At 44.0% G+C, this 20,342-nt stretch overlaps 1 protein-coding gene across 6 annotated transcripts in view; it reads left to right on the forward strand.

Moving 5' to 3' along the window:
- LOC310641043 (32 kDa beta-galactoside-binding lectin-like) overlaps positions 1-17,693 on the forward strand; it is a 48,070-nt gene extending 30,377 nt beyond the window's left edge. For 2 of the 6 annotated variants that reach the window (XM_083363698.1, XM_083363699.1), the window contains 11 exons: positions 882-950; positions 1,738-1,770; positions 6,713-6,801; positions 7,130-7,340; positions 7,896-8,030; positions 9,718-9,806; positions 10,501-10,699; positions 11,273-11,398; positions 13,211-13,299; positions 14,250-14,409; positions 15,840-17,693. In XM_083363698.1, the coding sequence (XP_083219824.1) occupies positions 882-950; positions 1,738-1,770; positions 6,713-6,801; positions 7,130-7,340; positions 7,896-8,030; positions 9,718-9,806; positions 10,501-10,699; positions 11,273-11,398; positions 13,211-13,299; positions 14,250-14,409; positions 15,840-15,986 (1,347 nt within the window). In that variant the 3' untranslated portion in view covers positions 15,987-17,693. Of the gene's footprint in view, positions 1-881; positions 951-1,737; positions 1,771-6,712; positions 6,802-7,129; positions 7,341-7,895; positions 8,031-9,717; positions 9,807-10,500; positions 10,700-11,272; positions 11,399-13,210; positions 13,300-14,249; positions 14,410-14,697; positions 15,006-15,839 lie in introns of those variants that run through there. The other 4 variants (XM_083363700.1, XM_083363701.1, XR_014492654.1 and 1 more) reach the window with 4 other exon arrangements.
- The last annotated feature ends 2,649 nt before the right edge of the window (positions 17,694-20,342 follow it).

Below are 20,342 nucleotides of genomic sequence, written 5' to 3' on the forward strand. Positions count from 1 at the left end.
TTGAAAACCAGCTTAACTTTATTCTCCTTGAAAAGGAGTGGTGAAGTTTTGTATAGGCTCTCAAGATTCTGCTAATATACCCAACAATACTATAGTGGTTTTCCATGAATCCCTGTGATGGCTTTCCTTGACTTTGCCTAACTCAAAGGGTTGATGTAGATTTACATTGCTACTCTGGTGTGAGGCCATTCACATCAATATCTTGCGTGACTCTCGAGGGCTCACCGGTTTTTTTTAGTGGGCTGCAGTGGCCCATGCAAGGCCACACATATCATGCACTGAAACAACTTATGAAAGAAGTTGGAAACTACTCAAGGAGAGAATGGAAACTAGTCAAGGAGAGAAGCAACCTAGAACTAAGGAGAAACTTCCTGACAATGAGGACAATTAACCAGTGGAACAACCTGCCTCCAGAAGTGGTGAATGCTCCAACACTGGAAGTTTTTAAGAAGAGACCGGACAGTCATTTGTCTGAAATGGTATAGGGCAGGGGTAGGCAACCTTGGCTCTTTTATGACTCGTGGACTTCAACTCCCAGAATTCCTGAGCCAGATGGCTGATGAATTCTGGGAGTTGAAGTCCACGAGTCATAAAAGAGCCAAGGTTGCCTACCCTGGTATAGGGTTTCCTGCCTGAGCAGGGCGTTGGACTAGATGATCTCCAAGGTCCCTTCCAACTACTACTTCTTCTTCTTCTTCTTCTTTTTCTTCTTCTTCTTCTTCTTCTTCTTCTTCTTCTTCTTCTTCTTCTTCTTCTTCTTATTATTATTATTATTATTATTATTATTATTATTATTATTGATAATAATAATAATAATAATAATAATAATAATAATAATAATAATAATAATCCATAATGGATTTTTTTCTTGTTCCTTACAGTCAATTGGAAAAAAGGTAATACCTATTATCAAGAAAGCTAATGGTGGCAAAGGACTGTCTAAACTGATAGTAAGTAGACAGAGAGTGAACTTGTCTAATTTCTTCTACGTTTTCTATGTTATCCTTCTTAAATGTGACCACAGTAGCCCTCTTGAGACTCACTCCCCCCTCCCGACATTTCAAGAACAATTCCAGCAGGAAATTATAAATTTGGGGAATATCTGAAGGAGGGCATCATTGTGACTGTTATCAAAATTTGAAAGATTTTGGCTTCACTAAGATGGTGGCCATATCGGTCTTTTAAAGCTATTGATTAACTAAATATTTATTTACTGTATGCAGAAAACAACTCTTTACAAGAGCTGATTCACAATATAGCTTTTTGAAAGAAGAAGTTCCCCCAAATCCTTTGTTCATGAAAACAAAGTAAAACCCTCAAAGAACAATCTTAATTAATGTGCTTCTCTTTGGCCCTGGTCACCCTGTATTATGATAAGAAAGGCACGTTCCCATCTGAGGAATGAAATACAAGTATAATTATCAATATACGATATGCCTTATTGAATATTGCCATGGTAAAAGAAGTCACGTGTAAACGTTTGGATTGTTGGATTATTGGAAAACAGCCATTTCCTTAGATCACTGCAATCACTGTGTCTATTGATGCCTATTCCTTTGGTTGGAATGGCTTGGTCTACTATGCTCAAACCATTCCACTGACATTAATATCTGTGATACTGATAGACCTGCTCTTGATTTGAAGAAACTGTAGTGACCCAGGCCTGATGCATACAAATCCTGGTGGGATACCCTGCAAAACCATAATTTTAAAGCTATCCTTTTGTGTCCATTTTAGAGTATGTTCACTGATGATTTAGATGGAAATTACGTAAGTAGCTTCTGTTTATTTTCTGCCATTGATTTCTTTCATATTCTTCTTTGATCTGAACAAGCACCCGTTTTGTATTTATTCTACCTAAACCAAAAGCGTCTGCAGACTCACCAGCGCATCATCACAACAGGAGGAGCCAAAATACTTGGCCTGTTTTGAGCTTCCTTTCCAATAATTCACACCGTAAAAATAGATCCAGCAGCCATGTTGGGATGAAGATTCCCCCTGGGGACCGAGAAGCAAATAGGGGGGATTTAGATCTCACCCAAGGAAGTTCATGTGGGGAAGATGGCAAGGGATGAGGGGTGCATGAAGACATCTGCTGATTTGTAGTGAATTGTGTGTATAGCAAGGAAGTAATTTCACAATTTATACTGTGGCATGTTTGTTATTGTTTTTCAATTATTAGATTTGAACTTCAAAGGAATCAGTCCTTGTAATCAAAAAGAAAGGCACATCTCCATCTAGTGAACGAAAGATATATCTTGGAATGCAAGAAGAGACTGGACAGCCATTTATATGAAATGGTATAGGGCAGTGGTGATGAACCTCTGGCACGCGTGCCAGAGGTGGCACACAGAGCCCTCTCTGTGGGCACACGCGCTACTACTGCCAGCAGCTTGCACAGGTCTATTAGGCTGCTGCCCAGAGCAGCAGGCCCAACCAACACAAAGGAGGTGTAGTGGCCAGCTAGCAAGCTCGAGTAGAGGTGGTAGAGCATGCCCACACCCAGCAAGCGAAAGGCCACCCAGAGCAGGGAAAGCCAGATCCCCATCAGCGCCATGGCCCCCCAGGCACAGCTAGGATTGTGTGCCTCCCCCCATCTATGCTGGGCCTCCTGCCCACCACCCCACCCGACAGAGACACCTTGGATCTTCCCCAACCCTGCCTGGCCCCTACAGGCATCCCCCCCCAAGAGCAACATTGAGATACTAGTTGTTGGTATAGAGAGAGGGGGGGGTCCTGTGCTAATTGTACAGGTATCTGATGTGATTTTGCCTAGCTTTGCATGCTTTGCATGCTACTTCCTGTCTGTTAGAAAGCTTACGATCCACTTACATTTATTTATTTATTTATTTATTTATTTATTTATTTATTTATTTATTTATTTATTTATTTATTTATTTATTCGTTTTATATACCGCCCTTCTCCCGGAGGACTCAGGGCGGTGTACAGAGCAAAGTAAGTATACAATAAACCAACAATAAAACAAATAAAACCCCAGATCTACAAATAAAACCCCAAATCTATCAGGCCAGGCCGGCTTGCTGGAATAGATAGGTTTTTAAATCTCGCCGAAAGGTGCGAAGGTCGGGGGCCATCCGGATTTCGGCTGGTAAGTGGTTCCAGAGGATTGGCGCACCCACCAAGAATGCTCTCCCCCTGGGGGTCACCAGCCGGCATTCTCTGACCGGTGGCACCATGAGGAGGCCCTCTCTGTGGGAGCGCACAGGACGGAGGGGTGTTGACGCTGGCAGTAGGTGCTCCCGTAGGTATTCCGGACCCATGCCATGTAGGGCTTTGTATGTCATCACTAGCACCTTGAATTTCACCCGGAAGGCAACTGGAAGCCAGTGCAGCTCACGAAGCAGAGGTGTAATATGGGAGTTTCGGGGAGCCCCCAAAAGCGTCCGTGCAGCTGCACTCTGTACCAGCTGAAGCTTCCGAGTGATTCTCAAGGGCAGCCCCATGTAAAGAGCGTTGCAGTAGTCAAGACGAGAGGTCACAAGTGCATGGGTGACTGTACGTAAGGCATCCAGGTACAGATAGGGTCGTAGCTGGCGCACCAGACGAACCTGACTGAAAGCCCCCCTAGTCACAGCTCCTATGTGATCTTCTAAGGAGAGCTGTGAATCTAGGAGGACACCCAGGTTGCGAGCCCTATCTACGGGGGGCAGTAACTCGCCCCCAATATTAAGGGATGGAATACTCTGAATATCCTGACATGCCGGTATGTACAGCCATTCAGTCTTGTCCGGGTTGAGTTGAAGCCTGTTCCTCCCCATCCATTCCCGGACTGCTTCCAGGCAATGGGACAGCACGTCAAGGGCATCACTGATGTGGTTTGGGGTCGAGATGAAAAGCTGGGTGTCATCAGCATACTGATGATAACCCACTCCAAAACCACGGATGATCTCACCTAGCGGCTTCATATAGATGTTAAACAGGAGAGGTGAGAGGACCGACCCCTGAGGAACTCCATAAATGAGAGGCCTCGGGGTCGATCTCTGGTCACCCGCCAACACCCACTGTGAACGTTCCAGAAGGTAGGAGGAGAACCACTGAAGAACAGTGCCTCCCACTCCCAATCTCTTGAGACGCCGAAGTAAGATACCATGGTCGATGGTATCAAAAGCCGCAGAGAGGTCTAATAGGACCAGGACAGAGGAATGACCCCTGTCCCGAGCCCGCCAGAGATCATTCATCAGAGCGACCAATGCCGTCTCCGTGCTGTGTCCAGGCCTGAAACCCGATTGGTACGGGTCTAGATAATCAGTATCTTCTAGGAACAGAGGAAGCTGATGCGCCACTACGCTCTCAACAACCTTCGCAAGAAAGCGAAGGTTGGAGACCGGACAAAAGTTGTTCAAAACAGCTGGGTCCAGAGCAGGCTTCTTGAGGAGAGGTCTCACCACCACCTCCTTCAAGACGGCGGGGAAATAGCCCTCACTCACTATGTGGTCAGGCACAGTTAGCTGAGTTAGTTTAGTTAAAAGAATGTCTGGAAGGTTGGTATTGAATGCCAAGCTAAAATCTACAAAGAGGACCCTTGCATAGGTCTTTGGAGATTCAAGATTTGTAGGATAAAGTGCAGAGCCATATTAACAGCATCATCTGCCGATCTATTTGCTGAGTAGGCAAATTGCAAGAGGTCTAACAGCCGATCTGTGATGGTTTTCAGGTGGACCAGCACTAGACTTTCAAAGGTTTTCATAACTATGGATGTCAGAGCAACCGGTTTGTAGTCATTTAGTTCCTTGATGGAGGGTTTCTTTGGCACTGGGATGATAGTAGAGCATTTGAAGCAAGAAGGAACATAGCATATATCTAGTGATTTATTAAAGATGCGGGTGAAAATGGGGGCCAGTTGGTCAGCAGAAGCTTTCAAGCGAGAAGGAGTTATCTTGTCTGGGCCTGGTGCTTTTCCAGGCTTTTGTCTGTGAAATAAACCTTGCACATCATTTTCTCTAATCATCAGAGGTGGGGGACCCAAAGGGAAGGGGTCAGTTGTAGGAGGCTTGGCGGTTGTTGGTGTATCCAAGATGGGGATTGTGAAGATAGGTGACAGTGTTTTCCTTCAAACCTACAGTAAAGCATATTCAGGTCATCTGCCAATTGTCAATTTCCTTCAGCATGGAAAGGAGGTTTGCTGCAACGGGTGATATTTCAAAGGTTTTTCCACATATTTCCTCATTCGTTTGTTGAAAACTGATTTCTTAGCTTTTCAGAGTAGCTGCTTTTGGCTGCTCTGATCTTGTTAATACATTTCTGGCCTGATTGTACAGCATTCTGTCTCCTTTCCTGAATGCGTCCTCTTTGGCACGATGTCGCTGCTTGAGTTTAGCTGTGAACCGAGGTTTGTTGTTACTGTATATTTCCAGGTTTCTGCCGGGACACATACTCTTCGCAAAAACATATGACGTTACAGTATCTGTGAGTCCATCCAAGTCTGCAGAGGTATCTTCGAAAACGTTCCAATCAGTGCAGTCAAGGCAAGCCTGTAGCTTTACCTTTGCCTCCTCAGTCCAAGACTTCACTGATTGAATTGTTGGTTTAGTGCAGGGGTGTCAAACTCAATTTCATTGAGGGCCGCATCAGCATTGCAGTTGCCCTCAGGGGGCCGGGTGGGTATGGCCAAGGTGGGCGTGGCCTACTGGGTGGGCATGGCCAGAGTGCATATAGCCTACTGGGTGGGCGTGGCCAGCTCTACATCGTTCACATCAAGGGTGCCTACGGGGGCCTGGGCAGGAGTGGGAGAGATCTGAGGGTCTCTGGCAGAAGGAGGGTCTCTGGGCCAGGGCCAAGGCAGTGGTGGCTGTTCCCTCCCTGTTTCCAGGATGGCTTCGCGGGCCACGTGAAACCACTTCGTGGGCCAGATCTGGCCCCCGGGCCTTGTGTTTGACATGTCTGGTTTAGTGGTTTTAAGTCTTAGTCTACAAGCAGGTACGAGGTGAATCATGCAATGATCAGAGTGTCCCAGAGTGTTCCAAGACTCTGCCTTCTAGCTAGTCTCGCTTAATCTATTGATCACCCACCGAGTTAAAGCAGCATCAGTCTTTTTTATTTATTTATTTATTAATGGGACTTATATCCTGCCCTATCTCCCGAAGGACTCAGGGCGGCTAACAACAATAACATATAATAAGTACAGAGATTAAGATAAAATTAAAATTGAAATCATCTGTGCAATAAATTAAAATTAAAAATTAAAATAAATTAAAAATTGTAAATATAATTAAAATGCCTGTCAGTCCAGGTCAGCCAGGTGGAAAAGGAGTGTTTTGAGGCCGCGGCGAAAGGACTGTAGATTTTGGGCCATCCGAAGCTCAGGGGGGAGCTGATTCCATAGGGCTGGCGCTCCCACAGAGAAGGCCCTTCCCCTGGGGTTCGCCAGCCGACATTGTCTAGCTGACGGTACCCTGAGGAGGCCTTCTCTGTGTGAGTGTACTGGGTGATGGGAATTGATTCCCGGTAGCAGATGGTCCTGCAAGTATCCCAGGCCTAAGCCATGTAGGGCTTTAAAGGTAAGTACCAGCACCTTAAATCTTTTGCTGCAATTCTGGGGCTTCATCCACAGCTTTCTTCCTCTGCCACATTGCAGAGATTAATCCTTAGTAGCGACCCTCTCAGGAGGTCTTTGTTTCACTTGGCTGGTTTGAAAGTCAAAGTTGTGTTCTGCAGTGAAGTCATTTTAGTTCACCATTTTCTGTCTTCCAGGCTCTCCCTTATGCTCATTCTGTCCCTAGTGGACTTCATCCTGGGATATCTGTATATGTGCAAGGCACAGTGCTCAACAACAGCAAAAGGTAACATTCTTTGGGGGGTTCACAGGAAGGACAAGGTTCCACCTTACTCAAAATAATAATAATAAGACTATTGTGTTGCTAAGGGTGTTCATATGATTCAAATTCGAGGTTAAAGCTTTTCCAGATTCTTCAAATAGTTCCACATCCTGCTTCTTGCAACTCCAACTAAGCCATAAGGGCTAGGAATTTGATTCTTCTCTTCAAGCAGGAACTTACAGATTCTAGCTTCGGGGCAAAGAAAAAAAAGGGAGGATGAGCAGAATTGTATTCTGAGACTTCTGCACCTCTCATTTAATTTTCTTCTTCTTTTTTCCTCTCTCTCTTCCAGCGACTGGATGAACTTCAAGGTGGACTTTGCATGTGGCGAGAATCAGGGGGGCAACATTCCCCTCCACTTCAACCCTCGGTTTAATGCAGGGAATGTTGTGCTCAACACATTTCAGGCTGGCCGGTGGGGACACGCAGAGGGTCATCAGATGCCCTTCCGAAAGGGTGAAGATTTTGAGATCATCTTCATTGTCTCTGAGGCTGGATATCAGGTTGGTATCCTTTGGGACTGCAGGCACATCTTCATTCCCTCCCCCCACCCACCCACAGAATTCACCTGGAATTCTGGAATGAACCATAAATGTATTTAATACCAATTTTCCCAATTTCATATCTTCCAGATGGGTTTAGGTGATGTACAGGTAATCCTTGTTTAGCGAACACTGGGACCAGCAACTTAGTCATTAGGTGATGAGGTCGCCAAGTGAAAACGTGACTGCATTTATGATCGAACTTCAGCTTTTCTTTGCTTTACTGTGTTGTAAAGGTTGTAAATACCAGGACTGGTCACAAAGTTACTATTTCATCACTGAAATAGTCACTAAATGAGGACAGCCAATAGCTGAAGGGAAAAAAAAAACATTTTGATCCAGGGGAGGGGGAAAAAATTTGGTATTGTTGAAATAAAGGCTTCTCCCTTCACACTTTTTGACTCTGCTCAGCTTTGGGGTGGGATGTGTTCCTGGCAAAAATAAGCAGGTTTTTCCTGCAAACAAAATGTATGGTCCCAATTGAGACTTGATCCCTTCGGGTTTGCTCTCTGACAGATCCTGGTGAACAAGAAGCCCTTTTGTACCTACAAGCATAGAATTCCACCACAAAGCGTGAAGTTCATTAAGGTGAAAGGAAATCTGGAGCTGAACTCTGTGAATGTGACCAGAGGACCAACAACACAGAACATGGTAAGTGTAATGTATTGGCCTCAACTGTTGAAATCACTTGCTTAAATAATTGCTGTACTTAAGTGCATAATTGCTTAATGGTTTCTGTTACTGCAACCCAGGCTGTCTGTCTCCAAGCTGATAATTATGTTTGTGGTGGGAAACTGTTACTTTAAACCTATTGGTTGCCACCTAGAGGTGAACTGCATATATAGCTGTTCAGCAGCCTGTAGGGCTGCTTCTGTTGTGACTTAATAAACATGCTTGCTGTTTCAACACTCTGCCTCATCAATGCCTAACCAAACTAAGAACATAACAGTAAGCAGTGCTTTTTTTGTAAAAGAAAAAGGTGCCAGAACTCACACATGTCATACAACCTGCCTTGCCTACCCTACAAGGTTCCATCCAAAAAAGGTGCCGGAACTCCGTTCTGAGCGTTCTATGAGAAAAAAAGCCCTGACAGTAAGCATTTGATATTGACAAGTCGGTATGTCCTGATCCTTGATCTTCCTTTGGGAATTGATTCTGGATTTGCTCACTTGCTCTTTCTCCCCTCAAATTGTCCTTCTCGTACATCTTCCTTGACCCCTAAGAATGGCCTCCCTCTCCTGGCTCCTCAATTGTCTTGGCTTACTACTCTGCAGGCTAGCAAAAGTAGCCATCCTAAGATGGACCAGCAACTGAACAGGGATAAAATTTATCCCAGGCCAGGTTCCAATGCCCCAGTTAGAATGTTTATGGTGGTAATTTCCTGTTGATCAGACCAAGTGGGCAGGGCTCGGATGTTTGCGAGACAGGTCTTTGTTTCATGGTTGTTTCTTGGGAAAGTTCACAGAAAAATGCCAGTGGTGAGAACGTTGTCTTTGAGCTTAGACAAAATGCCCCTTGGTTGCCGCAGAGTTGGTGGGAAAATATGGATGGAATACAAGACTGAAGTCAACCCATCAGCCTCACAAGGTAGAGCCGACTAAGAAACCAATGGTACAAATTACCTTTCTAAGATTTTGCATAAACAAAGGTAAGAGTGGAGTTCAGAGCAACAAAGATGATCAGGGGACCGGAGGCTAAAACATATAAGGAACGGCTGCTGGAATTGGATATGTCTAGTTTAATGAAGAGAAGAATAAGGGGGGACATGATAACAGCCTTCCAATATCTCAGGGGCTGCCACTAAGAAGAGGGAGTCAAGCTATTCTCCAAAGCGCCCGAAGGCAGGACAAGAAGCAACGGATGGAAACTAGTCAAGGAGAGAAGCAACCTAGAACTAAGGAGAAACTTCCTGACAGTTAGAACAACTAACCAGTGGAACAACCTGCCTCCAGAAGCGGTGAATGCTCCAACACTGGAAGTTTTTAGGAGGAGACTGGACAGCCATTTGTCGGAAATGGTATAGGGTTTCCTGCCTGATCAGGGGGTTGGACTAGATGACCTCTAAGGTCCCTTCCAACTCTCTTATTGTTGTTGTTGTTGTTGTTTGTCCTGATGCAGGTTTCACACACACACACACACAACACAAACACACACACACAAAAAGATGCAGAAAGAGAGGGTTTCTGGGTCAATTATCAATTTACTACAAGGTTGAACAGAATTGGAAGCCAGATGGAAAGGCTGCTTCAAGGCACAGGTTGTGGTTGGCTGGATGAAAAGTCACAGTTGTGTTTTGCTGTAAGGTCGTTGGCTTGGTTCATCATTTTCTGTCTTCCAGGCTCTCCCTTACCATCGACCTGTCCCTGGTGGATTCTATCCTGGGAAGTCTGTATATGTGCAAGGCACAGTGCCCCAAAACAGCAAAAGGTAACATTCCTTTATGGGCTTACGAGAAGGGCAAGATCTGTTGTTGTTGTTGTTAGTTGCGAAGTCGTGTCCGACCCATCGCGACCCTATGGACAACGTTCCTCCAGGCTTTCCTGTCCTCTACCATCTGCTGGAGTCCATTTAAGCTCACGCCTACTGCTTCAGTGACTCCATCCAGCCACCTCCTTCTCTGTCGTCCCCTTCTTCTCTTGCCCTCAACCTTTCCCAGCATGAGGCTCTTCTCCAGTGAATCCTTCCTTCTCATTAGGTGGCCAAAGTATTTGAGTTTTAGCTTCAGGATCTGGCCATCTAAAGAGCAGTCAGGGTTGATCTCCTCTAGGACTGACTGGTTTGATCTCCTTGCAGTCCAAGGAACTCGCAGGAGTCTTCTCCAGCACCATCTACCTGTCTCAAAATAATAGTGATAAGATTATTATGTTCTAAGGATAAATTATATAATTCAAATTGTATGCCAAGATTAATGCCCTTCTTAATTCTACTTTCTGCTTCATGCAACTCTGACCAAGTCCTGAGGGCTAGGAACTTGATTCTTCTGTTAAACCAACAAAGAGCATCCTATCCTACGTGTTCTAGCTTCAGGGCCAAGGAAAAAGGAAGGGGCAGAACTCTACCCTGAGATTACTGCGTCTGCCAATTAAATTTTCCACTTGTTTTTCTCCTCCGTCTCTTTCAGATTTGAGGTGAACTTTGCCTGTGGCCAGCATGATGGGGCGAACATTGCCTTCCAGTTCAAGGTTTATTTTAATTGGCAGAAAACTGTGCTCAACACGTTTCGGGCTGGCAGGTGGGGACATGAAGAGCATCATGAGATTCCCTTCCTAAAGGGGGAGGATTTTGAGGTCATCTTCATTGTCAAGGAGGCCAAATACCAGGTTAGCACACAGCAGAGGCTACTTTGAGACTGCAGGTGGCCCTTCATTTTACAACCCCTCCCAAGAATTTAGAGTTTCTCTGGAATGAACCATAAATACTGTACTGACTTTCCCAACTTCATATCTTACAGATACTATTTAAGTGATGTACAGGTTTGTCCTCGTTTAGTGACAACTGGGACCAACAATTCAGCCATTAGGTGTTGAGGTCATTAAATGAAATCCTGACTGTGTTTATGATTGGCCTTCAGATTTGCTTTGCTTTACGGTCCTGTGAAACTTTCAAATGCCAGGATTGGTTGCAAACTTAAAATTTCAACACTGTCGAAATGCAGCCAGTCACTAAATGAGGACACCGGCTTGTTCCTGAAGGGAAAACGGATATCAAAATAAAAGTCTCTCCCTTTTTTTTACATGAATACATGTTGACTTTTTTTTTTGACTCCTCTATGTCCTGTCTGCTCAGCTTTGGGATGGGATGCATTCCTGGCTAGAATAAACAGGTTTTTTTCCTGCAAAGAAATTGTATGATCTCAATTGAGACCTGATCCCTTTGGCTTTTTCCTCTGAGAGATCCTGGTGAACCGGAAGCCCTTCTGTATCTACCTGCACAGAATCCCACCACAAAGTGTGAAGGTCATCAACATTAAGGGACAAGTGGAGCTGCAATCTCTGAATGTGAAAGAGACAGAGAACATGGTAAGCGTTCGGTATCGACAGGGTGGTACCTTCTGATCCTTGATCTCCCCGGGAACTGATTCTCAGTTCATTCAACCCTCAAGCTGCCAAATTTTATTCCTCCCTTCCATTTGCTCTTCATAGACATCTTTCTTGATCCCTAAGAATGGCTGTCCTTCTGGGTTCTCAGTTGTCTTCGCTTATGGGTGTGCATGCTAGCAAAACAAACAAACAAATAAATAAATAAACTCCTCCTGGGGTGATACTAGCACTAGGGAGAAAATTTACTCTAGTAAATTTTAGTAAAATCCCTCCTTTCCCCCTTGCAAATGAGGATGAAGCAGTGTTTCTCACTATGGCAGTTTTAAGATGTGTGACTTCAACTCCCAGAATGCCTTAGCACAGACATGTCAAACACAAGGCCCGGGGGCCGGATCCAGCCCGCGAAGTGGTTTCATGCGGCCCGCGAAGCCATCCTGGAAACAGGGAGGGAATGGCCCCCGCTGCCTTGGCCCTGGCCCAGAGACCCTCCTCCTGCCAGACACCCTCAGATCTGTCCCACTCCTGCCCAGGCCCCCATAGGCACCCTTGATGCGAAGGATGTAGAGTTGGCCACGCCCACCCAGTAGGCCACACCCACTCACCACGCCCACCCTGGCCATACCCACCTGCCCCCCTGAGGGCAACCACAATGCTGATGCGGCCCTCCATGAAATTGAGTTTGACACCCCTGTCTTAGCAGATACCTGCATATCATTATTAACACAAGACAAGACAAGCACCCAAGAAGTGTGCAGCGGCTGAAAACGGCAGCATATCTCTTCAGTCAGAAGATTAGAAGTCTCATGTTGCTTTCTCCACTGAAAAGACAGATTCTGAGACAAACGGTGATCACCTTGCGTTAAACGCCCAGAAAAGATGGTCGGAGAAAGGCTACAGTGCAATTTCTGGCTTGGTGCAAATTAGTATTTTATTTATTTATTTTATTTTATTACATTTATATACCGCCCTTTCCCGAAGGACTCAGGGCGGTTTACAGGGTGATTAAAAACAAAAATACAAAAGTTAAAAACATATTTTAAAAAATTATATTTGTCCCTGCATAAGTAAAACCCCATAAGTAAAACCTATCTTTCTAGGTTTTTGCCCAAGAAAGGTGACCATCCCCTTAAAGAGCTGCGTTCAGTTGCTTATCCTGGTGGAGGCTTGAGGTGCACACAAATGGACACACAATGCCTGGTAGAGAGAGAGAGAGTTATGGGGAAAATTATCAGTTTACTACATGGCTGAAAAATTTACGGCACATAAAGGAATATAAATGAAGCAGACACTTACCTGTAAAGTTTGTTTTGTGAATGGGAATATACTGAAAAGTTGTCCAGAGAAAGTTCAAGAAGAATCCATGCACAAATGTGACATGAGCCAGGTGTCAGACATCGTTTCCAGCAAAGGAAACAGAGGCAGAGCAAGTCACTTGTATAGGATGCAGTTAGTTGCAATCACTCGTTAGAAAATCTATTCCTTTGCTTGGCACGTAGACTAACAGACTTTCTCTGTTTCTGCTCTCTTTTCTACTAACCTGGTGTGGGGACTGGAAAGCTGTATATATTCCTGTCCTGGCAGATCCAGCAGCACAGGTGGTGCCTGCAACTGATCAGCCTCATGTCCTTTAGCTTTGTCCATCCTGAAGCTGACATTCACATGATCAGCTAGACAACCACTGACTCAGAATCTAGGCCCAGAGCCTGGACCATGAAACTACCTTGACCCCAGCTAGCAGCTTCATGGTTGGAGGCGGGCATTGCGTGTAACCTGGATTCTTGTCTATTTCAGACAGTGCCTTACACAGGTAACATTCCTGGAGGTCTGGGAGCCAACAGGACCATCACAGTGCGAGGCTCTATTCCGAAGAATGCTAAAAGGTCTTATGTCTCTTTTATCAAATGCATTTTGTGATTAGAATAGAATAGAATAGAATAGAATAGAATAGAATAGAATAGAATAGAATAGAATAGAATAGAATAGAATAGAATAGAATAGAATAGAATAGAATAGAATAGAATAGAATCAAGTTCTCTTCGTCCAGTGCGCTCCCACAGGGAGGGTCTTCTCAGGGTGCCACCGGTAAGAGATTGCCGGCGGACGACACTCAGGGATAGGGCCTTCTCAGTGGGGGCACCTGCCCTTTGGAACCAGCTGCCAGTGGAGCTGAGGACTGCCCCCGACCTCCGTTCATTCCGCCGGGGCCTGGCTCTTCGAGCTCTCTGGCCCAGGCTGAGGATTAATCTTATTTTAACTGGGGTTTTATTTATGCAGGGACAAATATAATTTTTTTAAATTTGTTTTTAACTTTTGTATCTTGGTTTTTTAATCACCCTGTAAACCGCCCTGAGTCCTTCGGGAAAGGGTGGTATATAAATGTAATAAAATAAATAGAATAGAATAGAATAGAATAGAATAGAATAGAATAGAATAGAATAGAATAGAATAGAATAGAATAGAATAGAATAGAATAGAATAGAATAGAATAGAATAGAATATTTATTTATTCTATTTATTTAATTTAATTTGTATACTGCCCTTCTCCCAAAGGACTCAGGGTGGTGAACAGGGCAATAAATATCAAAATACAAAAATACAAAAATTAAGAACAGATTAAACCATAGTGCCCAAATACAATAAATAAATTACATTAAAAACAATAATTAATTAGCAGCAGTCAACCAATAAACATTTGCAAAGAGGAACAAGAACTGTCTTTTTTCCCCCTGGAAACATCTGGCAGGCTGCTGTTGGTTTAAGGGATAGGGGGGAATCAGATTTCCTTTTATTTATTCCAAGAGTCATCTGAGACACCTACTTTCTTCTATAGATTTCAAATCAATTTTATGGCTGGCCAAGATATTGCTCTGCACATTAGTCTACGCATGGAACGAAGAACCGTGGTCCGCAACAGTTTTCTCTATGGCAGGTGGGGACGTGAGGAAAGGGACTTGCCCTTTAACCCTTTCCAACCTGGGCAGTTCTTTGAGGTGAGTTGGTTTTGATTACAGCAAGGAGGGATGTCTGCAGGGAGGCAGTCAAAAAAGTTAATGTCAGCATTTTGGCAAAATGCTGGAGATGTGGAGATGAAGATGCAACATATTTTCATGTATGGTGGACTTGTAAAAAGATCAAGGTTTTTTGGATAAAAATTTGGTGGAATATGCAGAAGATTTTTAAGCAAAGGATAAAGTTTTGTCCGCAACTCTTTTTGTTGGGAATAATTAGGGATGCTACGGTTGTGGACACTAAGTTGATGTTAAATTTAATTACGGCAGCAAGACTTTTGATAGGTCAGTATTGGAAGAAAGAGGAACTGCCGACCATAGAAGAGTGGACTTTAAAGGTCTCCGACCTGGCAGAGATGGCGAAGATTTCGGCCTATTTGAAAGATCACTCGCAAGAACGCTATATTATGGAATGGAGAAAATGGATTGAGTTTGTCCAGAACAAGTATAGGGTTAAGAAGTTTCATGTAGCATTTGAATAAGTCTTCTTTCTTTTTTTCTTTTTCTATTTTAGTTTCTTTATATATATTTAATATTATTAATGTTTGTCTTATCCTATATAAGCTAGAGAGTGATGGATTTTAGAGTTTATGGTTGTTAGTATATGGTTGTTTATGATTGTTTTTTTTATATATACCTTGTATTTAGCTCTGGGAAGTCGGGGGGGAGGGGGGGAGGGGGTAGAGGTAGGGGGGGAGGGAGGAGGGAGGGGGAGGGGGGATTCTTAAAGAAAAATTGTATGTTAAAACTTTTCAATTAAAAAAAAAAGTTAATGTCAGCCATAGCTATACAAATGATATCTGGTCCCTGTTTTACTTGGCTCGTGTAGACACCCCGGGATTCCAGCAAAGAACTTGGCTGTTTGGCCAGTGAGAAAGTAGGGAGGCAATGGGGAGAGTAGAGAAAGATCCGCTGGTGCCTTCCAGAGGTGTAAGACTCCATCTCCCATAATTCCCAGCTAGCACAGGATCTAGGAATTAAAATCTGAGCTTCTGGGATGCTAATGGGATGAATACCTCCTCTAGTGGAGAAGAGTGAAATGGCCTCTCTAGAAGGTCATTCAGAATCTATGGAGATTCTCAATCATCCAGGTCATGGTTGTCCTAACGGTGCATTTCCAAAAGCAGCTGGATCTGAAAGCACCTTTGGGTCATTCAGAATCCTGTTTTTACCTCTCTCTCCTGGAAGATTGTCCTTGCATTGACCTTGGGGCTTTGTGGGAGGAAGAGAAAACAATGTAGTAGTTGTGAGTCCCCCCCTCCCCAATGAAGCCCCATTTCGTATGTATTGTTGGCACTTTTTGATTTTAATGCAAGCTGTGGATGGTGTGGACTGCAGAACCCCTTACCAGAGGATCAAAGGTGATCCAGATGTGCTGATTTGTCACACTAACATTCTTCCTCTTTTCCCAGCTCTTAATCCACTGTGACAACCACAAGTTCAAGGTTTACGTCAATGGCCAACCCTTCTTCAACTTTGTCCACCGTTATGTCCCTATTGAAGACATCTGCACCATAGAGATTGATGGAGATGTGACTCTTTCCTACATCAAGTACTAAGCATTTGGGTGCAGGGGGTGGGGGGGAGAGAGACCAGTAGCAGCATAGACCCCCTCTTCTCTCTCTGTCTGCCAATACACTTAGAAACTTGTTGACTCAAGTGGTTAACAAGCTCCAATCAGTCAATCCATCAATCAATCACTCAATCAGACTTGAGTATAATTATTAAGCAATATTTTTAATAAAGCATCGTGATCAGTCAGTGCAACAGGCTAACTCTTCTGCCTTCAGAATGGGATTTGTAGATCACACAACGTATTTTTTAAAGTTGGTGACCCAGATGTTTTTCTCAAACTTGGCAAGTTTAAGATGTGTGGATTTCAACCTCCAGATACTCCATTCCCTGCTGAGCCCTGATCCAACTTTTGGCTTTAATCAACAAATTGCAGGATTGTTAGATTGGGAATGGAACTTTTCAAAGGTGCGAACCAATTCCTTATTTTCCCAGGATGCCCATAACTGGATCAGTTAAAGAGCAAGCAGCTCCATTCACATAACTTGCTTTAATCTTAGCTTTGGGGGAGTTTATGTCAACTCAACCTGTGTGGCAAATTTACCGTTCATTCCCCCAAACGTAGGAGCCAATTAAATGTGTCATGCACACCCAACTCAGGTATTCGGTATGTCCAGTTGATGGGATTGGTGCTGAATTACCTTTGCTTTGACTCAAGTCAGGCCTTCCAGCATCACCCAAGTGTCCACAGCCAAGCCCCACAGAACAGCCAGATTGTAAGGCATGCACTGCACAAGAGAAAAATCAATGTGACGAATGGTACACAATATTTTTAGTCCTCTTGGGGATAAAACAGTGTCTTTATTCTTAGAAAGGCCCCACAGTTCAAACATCTCTTTAGGCCAGAATCGTCAAGGACTCAAAAATATAGAACCATCATGAAGCCTGAGAAACAAAACAGAATGAGAGGATCTGGACTCCAAGAGACATTCACTCTGCAGATGCAGGAGAGTCAAGGAGAGAATCTCACTGCATGTAAGAGGAACAAGGGTCAGAGTCATGTCTGAAAATATGGGAAGCTCTGAGTCCAAGGTCCTGCCGATGTCTCCTTTAGGGAGATTGTTAAAAGCCTGTGATCAAAAGAAGTTACCCGTCCAGATGGAAATGAAAAAGAAGTGTACATGTAAATTATGTAGAAGGTGGTCTTTACTCAGGGAGAAAACTGGGAAACTAATTTGGCTAAATAAAGGTACTTAAAAGAAAAGGCAAATATATATAGGACCATTTTCTTTCTCTCTCTCTTTCTATGTAACCATATGATATGTTTATTGAGATTTGTGCCTTCCCTAATTTGAGCCAATTGAGATTTATGGTGGGAATGACCTGTGTGTAAAAACTATGAGTTCTGTTTCCCTTTCCTTCCCTCTTTGTCTTTGTGTGTGTGTGTCAAGGTCTTTGTGTGTCACTGAGGTAAATGTTAACTGTTGGCTGTCTCTAATCCCTAGAGACAAGAATTTTAAAATTATGCTAGAAATTCTGCTTAAAATAAATCACCAAAAGGAAAACACCCTCACCCTGTTTGCTTGGCCAACAAAATAGGGTGAAGAGAACTGTGTTCATTTCTCTCTCTCTCTCTCTCTCTCTCTCTCTCTCTCTCTCTCTCTCTCTCTCTCTCTCTCTCTCTCTCTCCCTCTCCCTCTCCCTCTCCCTCTCCCTCTCCCTCTCCCTCTCCCTCTCTCCCTCTCTCCCTCTCTCCCTCTCTCCCTCTCTCCCTCTCTCCCTCTCTCTCCTTGTAAGTAGAGCCCATTTCTTTCAGGAGGGAATGTTTAAAGTTCATTTACAGGAAAAGTCTCATTCTTCCTTTACTGTATGTGTTTAAGTGGGTTTGATCTGTCCATTTTACATCTGTAAAGCTAACCTTAATGTCTTTTCAAATTGCCTGCAAGCTATCCCCCGCCCCACACCACCATTTCACTTCTCCACTTTTTATCCTCTGTTCTCCATGCCTTTGTCTGACTAGTACTTCCTCTCCTGGGAGAGTCAGCCCTGCACAGATGTCTCAGCAACTTTTGGAAACAGAGCACACTGATCCATATGCTGCTTCCAGAGAAGACTCTCTGCAAAGTAGCATGGTCGCACACAGAGACGGACACTCAGCTGGGTAATCACTTCTTTATTGAGGTCAGGAACGAAGCTGGGGAAAGGGGGTTACCTGGCGTATCTTTATACCTGCCCAGGTGAATACCATCCAATGGATTCAAACCTGGGCTTCCCGCCAGTGCAGGTGGACAATAGATTTAAACCCTGGCTTCCCGCCAGAGCTGACCATGCCCTGGGGCTGCCAGGCTTTGTTCGAAACAGGCTTTCCCGCCAAATGCGGTTATAGCCTGGAGCTGTCCAGCCCCCTGATGTGCTGACATCCTGTGTATGCTTTTAGTCGCATACACTACACTCTCCATTCATTTGAGCCAGAGAATTGGGTCTGAATCCAGACATCCACTAGAAAGTCACCTTGCAACCAGAGTGGAATAGATCTTCCCAAGCCCTACATCATCCAGGTGCCTGTGGAAAGCTGCAGAGCCAAGCTCATAAAACAGGCAAGAATACCGAATCTTACAAGAAAATAAAAAAAAGAATATAAAATGTGAAGAGGGATAACATATAATAAACCGTGCTATGCTGCAAAGGAAAGGAGATGGCAAATGAGAAAAGGGAGAAAGGAAGCACTTTCTTCTACCTTCTCTCAAAAATGGCATGAAGATGTTTTTCAAGCAGTTTAACTCAAATGGAATAAAGGTTCGGAAGAAGAGGAGAAGAATCAAGAACAATAGCCAGGAACAATCAAGGAGGAAGTGATTATTGCTGATTAACAGATATTTCATTGTGAGTCTTATTACTTGATTTACAAATATTTAATGGAAAATCATCTCTCTCACTTCACTATTTTTTAAAAATCAATTGATATACAAAACTCAGAACAAAAGTTCCCAGTCCCTGGGTAAGTCAGAGATTCTTGTGTTTCATTATATTTTCTCTACAATTCAAATCAGGCCTCAGTAGGATAATGTAGCATTTGGGCAAAAAAAATACAAGCCAAGAGACCAGCCCCCGAAGCCAAGATGGAGAAGATCTCCACAGCCACCATGGACTTCCCTTTGGTGCTCAGATAAGTAGGGAGGAAGGTGAACCAAACACTGCAAAAGACCAGCATGCTGAAAGTAATGAACTTGGCTTCATTAAAGCTGTCAGGCAGTTTTCTAGCCAGAAAGGCCACCATGAAACTGATGAGAGCCAGGAGACCCAGGTAGGTGAGGACAGTATAAAAAAATGAAGCTGAACCTTCCTTGCATTCCAGGATAGTCTCTCCTACGAAGGAGTGGAAATCCAAGTTGGGAAATGGAGGAGAGATTAACAGCCAGGTAGCACAAAGAACAGCTTGGATGAGGGGACAGGCTAAGACAATGGAATTGGTCAGTTGTTTTCCTAAGAGTTTCCTTGCCTTGTTCCCTGGCTTGCTAGCCATGAAGGCTAGAACCACCATGATAGTTTTTGCCAACACACAGGAAACTGCAAGAGAAAAGAGAATGGCAAAGGTAGGTTGTCGGAAGAGACAGGTGAGCTTCCTGGGTTGACCGATGAAGAGGAAGGAGCAGAGGAAGCAAAGCAGGAGGGAGACCAGTAGGATGTAGGTGAGATCTCGGTTGTTCGCCTTGATGATTGGTGTGTCATGATGTTTACGGAAAATCGCCAGGACTGCAGATGGGATCAGAGAAAGGAAAAGAGCTAGAGAAGCCAAATTGTATCCCAGGATCTCTTGATAGGAAAGGAAGTGAAGCTTCTTGGCAATGCAGTGGTCCTTGTCCTTGTTGGGATATTCGTCTTCTGGGCAGGGGTCACAGTGAGCTGCATTTGAAATCAAGATAAAATGATAAGATTAAAGTTCTTAATCTTTGATAAGGATTTTAGGGGCACCTGCCATTGGCATTCTCCCTCCCACATTGGTGACATGATTATTGCCTTTCTTCTGTGGCCAATCCACAAATATGTCAAGCACGTAATGGGGAATCAAAAAGAGGAAATCATCCTTCATTCATGATGACCCTAGACATAGGTTTGCCTGAGACAAGGACCTCATCAGCTCCACATGACCTGATCTGTTTGCTGTGGACGAAATCGCCAGTCACCGGGCATATCTATGACTACTGTGGCTTTCACTGTGAGATAAATTGCCAGCTGGATTTTCCAGTTTATACTAGAACATCCAAAAGTCTCACAGATCTTTAGCCAAAATGCCTGCTCTTTTGTATTTGTGTACGTTATCTGTGGCTATATGCTGAAAAAAGTAACAAAACAAAAGAGAGAAGGCCATACAATTGTGCACTAAGTGTTGTAAGAAGGAAAGA

This window comes from Vipera ursinii (assembly GCF_947247035.1).
Source record: "Vipera ursinii genome assembly, chromosome: 1".
NCBI classification, from domain to species: Eukaryota; Metazoa; Chordata; class Lepidosauria; order Squamata; family Viperidae; genus Vipera; species Vipera ursinii.